General features: G+C 44.9%; 1 protein-coding gene across 2 annotated transcripts; it reads right to left on the bottom strand.

Moving 5' to 3' along the window:
* Nucleotides 1-311: 311 nt before the first annotated feature.
* Nucleotides 312-10,269, bottom strand: CORO1A (coronin 1A). Of its 2 annotated transcripts, none has more exons than XM_075178969.1 (11): nt 10,165-10,269; nt 8,956-9,209; nt 5,192-5,314; nt 4,299-4,428; nt 3,554-3,735; nt 3,185-3,304; nt 2,803-2,907; nt 2,432-2,577; nt 1,595-1,652; nt 1,284-1,505; nt 312-924 (listed from the first exon to the last, which is right to left on the bottom strand). In XM_075178969.1, exons 2-11 carry the CDS (start codon nt 9,151-9,153, stop codon nt 823-825), a joined length of 1,386 nt encoding a protein of 461 aa, XP_075035070.1. In that variant the 5' UTR covers nt 9,154-9,209; nt 10,165-10,269; the 3' UTR covers nt 312-822. The 2 variants fall into 2 exon arrangements, with proteins under 2 accessions (XP_075035070.1, XP_075035068.1); XM_075178967.1 differs by having other exon boundaries at nt 8,956-9,164; nt 10,165-10,246.
* Nucleotides 10,270-10,366: the final 97 nt, after the last annotated feature.

The raw sequence follows: 10,366 nt of genomic DNA, 5'->3' as shown, positions 1-10,366 counted from the left end.
GCGTTACTTCCCGACGCAAGCGCCCTTTTTTAACGTGGTTTTGTCCACATGCCATCACCTCATCCTTCATCTTCATCGCCACATCCTTCATCAAGCTACTTAAGGTGTTAAAAACTCCCCAATGTCACCCCCGGCAACCACCAACCACTCCCAGCTGTCACTTCTTCAAGAAATATATAGGTCAGTGTATAACTCTGCCCAGCAGGTGGCGCTGCAGCTTGTTTTTTTTTTTTTTCACACGCCACTAGGCATTTATATAGTAGATCATTTTGTCCACACCTTTATGATGAAAAGTAACCTGAGCAACCAAATATAGACAAAGATGATGTTTTATTATGAACACCAGTATTGCATTTGTTGGCATCACACAGTTACAAGGACACCGCACTGATATTTAGAGGAGGGTGTAAGGTTTGCAGCGGTAGCAGAAAAGGGAATTCTTTGACAGCGTTGTATTTACACTTTTCCTCTAAGCTTTTCTGTGTTGAGATAGAGACTGGATGAAGGATTGAGATGAATAAAAAAAACGCTCAGCATTTTTGAGCTGCAGTGACAAGGGACCAGGGAATCACAATATTTAAAGTCGGACTTTTTTTTTTATCGGACGTAAACGTGGGGTAAAGTTTCCCCTCAACTGTAATACAGTCTGTCTGCTATCTCGTTATTCAAGGATAGAAATATTAAAATAGATTTCATTATATCTCGCACAGGAGAAATCGATGATACACTGTTAATAATAGAGTAGCTGCCGTATCATTAAGTGGTATCGCCTCACTGCTGACAAAGTTGTGGGAAGGGGTAAGACCCCCCGTCTGCATCTAATTAGCTGCTTTTCTCCTCTAGTTGTGCGATCCGCTTCTCTTGCTCCGAGACAGTTGCCTTCAACTTCTTTATCTCTTCCATGAGCTGCTCCAGGGTGGAGTCCTGTGGATGTAAGAAGACGACTGCTGTTATCCTACAAGCAGGTCTGAAATACCCCAAGTACCACGTGTTGTAGTGGATTGCCAACCAGAGAGAGGGGCCTTGTTGTGCCAGTGAATGTGGATGGAAGCTTTAAACTGCTAATGGGGAAAGGTGAACAGTGGATCCCTCTGAAGAATTCTGAGCAGGCAAGTGGGATACTGAAGAGACCCCTAATTCTTCCATTTCTAGTAATACAGATGGGTGCTCATCTCTCATCTGTAAATGTAGGATTCCATAAGCTGTTTCTATGGGATGGGCATTTTTAACCTTTGAAATACCTATGCTATAACATATGCCAAGATGCATGCAAAATCCCTTACCGAACTCCCTCCGGAACCATTGGACGAGTGGCTGCGTTTGGGTAACCGGGTGTTCAGGATATTTTTGGTGACTTTAAGTTCCCTGGTCTTGCTTGGCGCGTATCCATCTCGCAGTGAGATGAGCAGAGGCTCAGCATTCTTCCCCGATAACCATTCCTCCGCGGTGAGAGCCGCGTCGGGACCCAACGTGTCTGGGTATAGATCGTCCTGAAACAGGTCCGACTGCAGGAAAGAGAGAGGACACTGATCTAGATCTCGGTCTGATTGCAGGAGAGAGAGTCTCATCCTCGTGACTTCTAGAGACCTCTTACCTTCCTGGGGACAGTCATTGCTATGGGTTCACACTTCCTCTCATGCAGCTTGTAAAATCTGAAATAATAAAATAAGCTATTAGACCTGGGAAGGTATTTTCCTCTTCACACCTAGACGCAGTGACCAATGTAATGTTTCTGTTCTCTACAATAAAGCTGGGCAATGATGTAGTTCCCTACAAGGATACATGGTATTAGTATGGTTCTCTACAAGAAAGTAGGTTCAATATATATTTGGGTATTTGGATAATGACACTGCTCTGTGAAATGAAGCAAGGTAATAATACTGCTGTCATCAGTGAAAGAAGATGTTAGTGTGACACTTTACAAGGAAGCATGGTGCGCTATAGGCAAGAAAGCAGGTTCAAGATATGGTTCTCTACAAGGAAGCGGAGTAATAATATGGTTTTCAGTAAGGATGCCGGGGTCGATGATGGTGCTCTCGGGTAAGAAGGATGGTAGAGGCACAGATTTCTATAACAAGTAGATAATAACTGCTGTCTACAAGGAAACTGGATGAAGTTGCTCTTAAGTGGGCACACTTTGAAGAACCTCAAATGAATGATGCTTCGTTGCAGGAGGGCTGATGGAAGAACAAGTACTATAAAATGGATCAGCTTTCCATGCATCCTGGCCTTGCTGTAGGGACTTGATTTGATAGGTAGACAAGGTTGTTATTGGATGTTCACATGCCCAGGCTACGAACGGCAGGACCCTGACTAGACTGTGTCCATGTTGAGGGAACAGACCAGATTCATCCGTAGGTGCTATTGAGTTGAACGGCCTTTGCTGCCTAACGGCTCTGGTCTGGCAGCAGTGACGCTCTTTGGTACTAACCTGGCAATCTCGCACTTGTTGACCTCCAGGCCTCGTTTCGGCATATACCCCATCCCTCGCTGAGAATCTTTACTGCTGTACACAGACAAATAATGTACATATGGAGCCTCGTCTGTCACCTCAAAGTACCGGATACTGCTGTCCCCCTGATACGAGACAAAAACATATCATTGTTTTAAGGAATTGCGTAGAAAGGCTACGTGTCCTCAAAGAGCTCATCCTAATACTTCATCTCTCTCAAGCTAATGTAATCAGCCCAGTGCTGAGGACCACAAGTTCCCTATTGCTTCTCAGAAGGTTCCTTCTCTCTCATGCTAGTCTTAGACCAGTGGTAAATGTAGAGCAAGATCAGAAAGTCAGAAGACGGTCACCTTTCCACACAGGTACACGATATTGGTGTCGGGGTCGAAGAAAGGAATGAGGACGCCGCTGCTGGTGTCCAGCTCTTGTAGGGTCAGGGGCTGGTCCAGTGACTTCTGTAGATAGAGGAGAGAAGGGTAAAGAGTCAGACTATAGAAATGTTCAGTCTGACATCAATACTAGTAACAATGAGGACTTTTCTGGGGATCGGAGATGAGCGCTGTTATGCATATGGACCACAGCAGCAGATTAAGAGCTTAGGGAATTCTAAATAAAATAAACTACTGGCTGCCTTTATTTAGCATGATGCGATGGGCCCGGATCACCACTAGCCCAGCAGCCACCTTAGTGTAGCATGCATAGGCTATAAGAAACACTGGTCCTTTTACTCACCATGTCCCACAAGGCCACTTGTCTTTCACTCATCCGGCTAAATCCTGTCGTCAGGATCTGGTCGTTGGACACAAAGATGACACGGACGGGTCTGCTGCCCTCATGTGGTTTATCCAATTCCTGCAGGAAATGAACAGATTACATGTAGCTCTGGTGTTCTCACTAAGGTATCCCACAAGGTAACTGTGTTCTGCTGCCCCCAGATAAGGATATCATGGTCATATAGGCTCTTTGTAAATCTCCCCTGAAGAATTCAGAGAGTAATCTGAAAATTACCCGGCATACACTGGGTGTAGTCTGGCGAACCTCTCAGTTATTCAGCTGTCTGGATTTCTTGTGTGTTCTCTGTGTAATAATCTGCGCACTCACCGCTACCACGTTCCCTGCGCGGGGTTCTATGATCCGAATCTTCTTGTCTTTGCAGGATGTGCTGATCAAGCTCCCGTCCCGGTTCCACGCTACGCTGTATATGAGATCACTGTGTATTTCATCTATACAGATAACGGACTGTCCACAGCCCACATCCCAGATCAGGATGACGTTATCACAGCCTGGGTAGAGAAGGAAGCGTTAATACACTTCTAACATTGGGGCATATTCAATTAGTTTTCGGATTCGCAGTAACGCACCGGAACAGCCGCGAAACGTAATACACGTTACCGCAATAACGTGGATTTTCGTTCGCAGCCCATAGGGTTGCGAACGAAAATCCGCGTTAATGCGGTACCGTAATACCCGCAAGAATGCGCACTTTTCGCGGTAACGCGCGTTACCGCGAATCCGAAAGCTAATTGAATATGCCCCTTTGTGTCTTAATTTACTTAGTATTTTTTCCCCCACACATTACTCATACTTATTATATACTAGTGATATTCCCTGCACCCTACTCATGCTTATTGCACACTAGTGATATCCCCTGCACACTAGTGATATCCCCTGCACAGTACTCATTCTCATTACTCACTAGTAATACTCCCTGCACACTACTCATTACACACTAGTAATACTCCTTTGTCACAAGTGATACTTCCTGAATCATGTTCAGCTTGATATACACAGATAATTCTCTGCTCACAAATTGTTACATCTTTCCTGCTTTACTCCCCATTTGTACCTGCGCTCAGCAGTATATTCTGGGCAGTCGGGTGCCAGAGGACTATGCCCACCCTCTTTGTGTGCCCTTCCAGGGTGACGATAGGCTCTGTGATGGGGCGGGTCAGTCCCCCATCTGGGATCTCCCAGACCTGAGAGACAAAGGGAGATGTAAGAAACACTATATATATATATATATATATATATATATATATATATATATATATATATATATATATATATATATATATATATACACACTATATAAATGCCTAGTGGCGTGTGTGGAAAAAAAAAAAACAAGCTGCAGCGCCACCTGCTGGGCAGAGTTATACACTGACCTATATATTTCTTAAAGGAGAAGTGACAGTTGGGAGTGGTTGGTGGTTGCTGGGGGTGACAGTGGGGAGTTTTTAACACCTTAAGTAGCTTGATGAAGGATGTGGCGATGAAGATGAAGGATGAGGTGATGGAGAAAAATGATGAGGTGGTGACATGTGGACAAAACCACGTTAAAAAAGGGCGCTTGCGTCGGGAAGTAACGCTCTTCCCCTGAGGAGGCCTGGGCTAGGCCCAAATGCATGACAAGAACCTTTTTAACACCTTAAGTAGTTTGATTTGACTAGAATGCATGAGTATCATGCACGGGTTAACTTGTGTGTGTATGTATATATATATATATATATATATATAAACACATACACACACAGTATTGCACCTCTGCTCACTATAATGGTATATCACACAGGGCGAGGCTGGCAGAGATGTAATAATAAGTAATGCTCTCCTGCCATCCTTGACGTCTCATCACTATTATAATGTTGTTAACGGCTCTCTACGTTTTGTTTCGGTTCCTGCAGTAATACATACAAGGCCTCGGCTGCCCAGTGACAGCGCAGGATGGGATAATCTTACCATCACACTGCAGTCTTCTGAGCCGCTGGCAATGACGTTATCATTGTGAGGGCACCAGTCAATGTCCAGCACCGGAGCTGTGTGGCCGCATACAACAGGCTGAGACTTATCCAGCCGTCCTGTCTGAGGAGAAACACATGGGGGATGTTTATTAGTCCATTAGAAAAGACATATTAATTTAAGAATCTCTGCATGTGTAAAACCAGCAACGTATTCAGCCACCAGTCACTGGAACCTTCCTGTGTTCCTAAATATCAGGCTTGTGTTCTATGTCTAACGTTCACTGTCTCGGCCTATATAGTGTCCAAGTGGCCTAAAGTGTGTCTGCATGAGGCACAGTAAGTGGAACACACTGTACAACAATTTCTAGTTAGATAAGTCTCATCCAGGAGTGGATAGTCTGCAAATGATTTAGGGGCCCTCGTACAGTCCTACAAGCCTACAGAGCATCTCTGTGCCCTGGTACAGTCCTACAAGCCTACAGAACATCTCTGTGCCCTGGTACAGTCCTACAAGCCTACAGAACATCTCTGTGCCCTGGTACAGTCCTACAAGCCTACAGAACATCTCTGTGCCCTGGTACAGTCCTACAAGCCTACAGAACATCTCTGTGCCCTGGTACAGTCCTACAAGCCTACAGAGTATCTCTGTGCTCTGGTACAGTCCTACAAGCCTACAGAGCATCTCTGTGCCCTCGTATAGTCCTACAAGCCTATAGAACATCTCTGTGCCCTGGTGCAGTCCTACAAGCCTGCAGAGCATCTCTGTGCCCTGGTGCAGTCCTACAAGCCTGCAGAGCATCTCTGTGCCCTGGTACAGTCCTACAAGCCTGCAGAGCATCCCCTTTACAATCAGAAATACAAACTCAGTAATAGCAGATATTTCAGGCATGTCAGGTGCATGGCAGTGCGATGAGCTGCAGGGGAAGTGTGTCAGCAGATGCTCTGCAGAGATAGTGAGAGAGGTGCGATGTTCCTCCCCTCGTGCAGCGAAAGTGTCACAGCAAGAAATCTACAGGACCAAATAAGGGCAAGATTGATCTGTGGTGTCACTCACTTCCCTTATTACCGGCTGCAAGATGCACACGGAGATACTCAACAACCAGCAGATCTAGCTACAAGGACCAGCTGTAGGGTTCACATTATGTTGTAACACAACAATCTACACACTATGGAAATAACCAATGATTTTGTGGTGTTGCTGGCTAATAAAGTTTTCCTTGTATCAAACAAGCTGTGTCCCAGCAAAGAACCCTCTGATAACTTTACCACCCTGTCCATGGCTGCTGATACACAAATGTTTTATACATGTGCTTGCAGAGACTACACAAACTGCACCGTGATACAACAATGTGATGTACACAGTTCTCAGAGAGGGTTTCCCAATCACAGGAACTCCACTTGTTTGCTGGATATATCACTTAAAGGGTTAATTCCTTGTTCATTTTATATGTTGGTCATAAGATGTCCCCCCCCCCCCCCCTGGAGGAAGTAACACCCCCTATCTCTCACACAGCAGGAGTGTCACGGGGATACAGTGAGACCATTGTGATATCACTGCTCAGTAACTGCGTGTGTGACCTGGGCTCTGTGTGTGTGTGTGTGTGTGTGTGTGTGTGTGCTGTATGAGTGTGCTCAGCCAGCTGTGATGATGTCTGTGTGTCCCAGTACTCTTGAGTGTGAGCAGGGCCATGAGGGTGTACTAGTTTCTATATGTTCAAGGTATTGCACTACTAGGGGGACCACAGCTACGTGTATGTGTGCACTAGTGTCTTTATGTCATGCACCTGCACTAGGAGTGTGAGCTGGGCTTTCAGTGTGTACTAGTGTGTATATGTCCCAGTTCTTGCACTAGCACTGTGTGCTGGACTGTGAGTGTGTACTAGTGTCTATATGTCCCAGTTCTTGCACTAGCACTGTTAGCTGGACTGTGAATTTGTACTAGTGTCTATATATCCCAGTTCTTGCACTAGCAGTATTTGCTGGACTGCGAGTGTGTACTAGTGTCTATATATCCCACTTCTTGCACTAGCACTGTGAATTTGTACTAGTGTCTATATATCCCAGTTCTTGCACTAGCAGTATGTGCCGGACTGTGAGTGTGTACTAGTGTCTATATGTCCCAGTTCTTGCACTAGCAGTGTGAGCTGAACTGTGAGTGTGTACTAGTGTCTATATGTCCCAGTTCTTGCACTAGCAGTGTGAGCTGGACTGTGAGTGTGTACTAGTGTCTATATGTCCCAGTTCTTGCACTAGCAGTGTGAGCTGGACTGTGAGTGTGCAATCTCAACCCTGTCACTACATCTGTCCAGATTTCGGTATAAAGTATAAGCAGCATTAGCCACAGTATCATCTTAGGGCCTCTAACCCCCCAGTCTTAGGCATAAGTGTCACTTTCCTCTGTTGTATAAAGTTTAGTAGTCACTTTGGGGGTGTTATAGAATAGAGGAGGAATGGAAGCACCCTGACTCTTTCTATGGCCTATTCTATAACGTCATTATATCGCCATATTTTCTGCCACCCCTTATACGAATGAGTACAAAGTGGGTGTGAATTAGATAAATTCTCAACAAAATGTTAGAACCAAATGATAGAATATAAGTAACATATGTAATATAGTAATTTTTCCCACATTTTTTTCACCCGCCTATATTAATAAAGTAGAGAATTATCCCATCTAGAGATGAGCAAATCCATTAAGTATAATCCTCTCATCAGCATTTGGCTGCGGAATTTCTCACATTAGTCCAGCGTAAATTGACTTTAAGTGTACCTCGCAGAACGCCCAATGCTTCGTCTTATTATACCTCAGCCACCGCACAGGCAAGATGGAGCTGACAACCTTGTCCTAGCTCTGTTTATATATAATTATAAATACAGTACAGAATGGCAAAGCTAAAGTGGAAATGAAAGGTCTGGACTTTGCACCTCTGCAAATGGCCTGTTCCTTTGCAAAATGGACTGTCTTCTGCAAAATAACCCATTCCTCTGTTATATGGCCTGTCTTCTGCAAAACGGTTCGTTCCTCTGCAAAATGGCTTGTTACACTGCAAATTCAATCTGCATTAATGAATGCTTGTGGTGGTGGGTAGGGTTGAGAAACTGGTATCGAAGACAGGAAAGTACCCAAATAACACACAATGACCACTTTTACCTTTGCAGTCTGGCTGGGCCGACTGCAAATGTAGACTTAACCGCATGTGTCAAACTCCCATTGTCCCATAGATTGTAAGCCTGCGAGCAGCCTTCTCACCTCTTTGTTTGTTTTAGCCACTTTGTTTATTAGTTTACTATGTTTGTCCCCAATTGTAAAGCGCTACGGAATATGTTGGCACTATATAAATAAATGATGATGATGACCTACTCTGCCCACTGTCCTAATGATATAGGTCCTACCCATTTTCAGAGGGTTTTTTAGGCAGGTAATTAGTTAATAATTAGTGTGTGCGTGACACTAACAGTGTATATCTGCATTGGTTGTTTCACTGTTGGTGCTGTCAGTGTGACAAGATCTTACTTTCAGTACAGTCTACATTGCTTAAGTCTATGTACATATATCTCTATAGCACACTCATGTAACTTTTCACCTGTATCATCTTACTCCACATCCTGTCACCAAACCACAACATCCTGAGACACAACAAGTGCAACACAAACGCCTATGAAGTACGTGATACACCAAGAAACGGTTCTATACGCTCATTGAGGCTCCGTCAGCCGCCCACTGAGAGCTGCCAGTCGCCAGCCCCATGTATCCAAACCCACCTTAGACAGCGGCAAGACCAGGAACGCGCCTCCTCCGCTGGCCTCCACCACGATGGCCAGGAACTTGGGGTTGACGCTGCAGAAGTTGCTGTCCCAGGTGTTCTGAGACACGCGGATGTCATCGTAGCACTGGTCGGTTTTCACCGGTTGGCCAAAAACGTGGCGAAACTTACTAGAGCGGACAACCTTTCTGCTCATGGTGAGGGGTGCTGGGTGGATGGGAGAGAGCGACAATGGAGATGAGCTGGGAGAGGCTGAAAATGTGGGATAATAAGAGAGATGGACAAGTAGAATAATGGTGGAGGACACTGAGGTTTAGAGAAGGTTCTGGGGTACAGCTGGTTAAAGGAGACGTCAAGTCAGTTTGTTTTTAATAAATCCATATAGTGCAATTGATAAAAAGATGATTTATAATAACGGTAATTAATTTTTATGTTGATTTTTGTCATTTTTTTTTAACTTGGCATTTTTAGCTTGGAGGTTTAACCCCTTTCATAGATTGATAGAACGTTGTTGCAACAATATTAAAGAAACAACAACAATAGAACTTGGCTGTCTGCCAAGGTCTATTGTAACCAGTGAGAGAGGAAGATCTGATCTTCAGAGCTAAGGTTGTGATTTCTTCCAATGGAATATTGATACAGGTCACCTCGAATCTCTAGTATATCAAGTAGATAGGTTAGAAACAAATTTAGTGTTTTGCTACCACAAGGAAATTAATTTGCAAATCATCTTTTTAACAATTGGAGGTATGAATCCCCTCCCCCCCCCCCCTCCCTTCCAAAAAAGTGTACAGTTCTCTTTAAATGATGGGGAACTACTGGCCAAATAGGGCAGAAATCAGAGTAAGTGACCAGATAAAGTGGCGATAAAAGGAAATAAAAGACAGGGATCAGAAAGTAGGGTCCGCAGATATATGATAATGCTTATTACAGCAATGCAAACTCCCCACCACCCATCGCCATCTGCTGAGGACCCGCATGACGCTCATTCCATCTCCCTGTGGCTGTATCAGTGGTCTCCTGCCCCCAGTCTATGCCCACTGGGACCTTAGGAAGTGTCACTTTGGTCCTCTTTCTTGTCCTGCCCTTGATCTGACCTGGTTTTATCAAAGCTTCTACTGGCACTGACAGATTACAGCCTAGGTCACAGTGTGTCTGCCCTGCTCAGTGCCACTTCCCTACACCCCAGTGTGCCCGCTGTGCTTACCTGTGTGCTGAGCGAGGGTTTCCTGAGGATGGTGCCCAGTTGTCAGCTGTCTGCCGTCTGTCTGAAAGTTCTGCTTTTCTGAAACATATTCTGCAAGAAAGAGGAGGGGTAGGACAGGAAACAGACTGAGTGTCCTTTCTTCCTCCCCAGCAGGGGAGGGGTTAACTGGGTAATTTACTGTAGGTTTCAATCAGGGACCTAG

This window comes from Mixophyes fleayi, chromosome 7 (assembly GCF_038048845.1).
Source record: "Mixophyes fleayi isolate aMixFle1 chromosome 7, aMixFle1.hap1, whole genome shotgun sequence".
Classification (NCBI taxonomy): Eukaryota; Metazoa; Chordata; class Amphibia; order Anura; family Limnodynastidae; genus Mixophyes; species Mixophyes fleayi.
The sequence above is the reverse complement of the archived record's forward strand: the minus strand, read 5'-3'. Positions and strand labels throughout refer to the sequence as shown.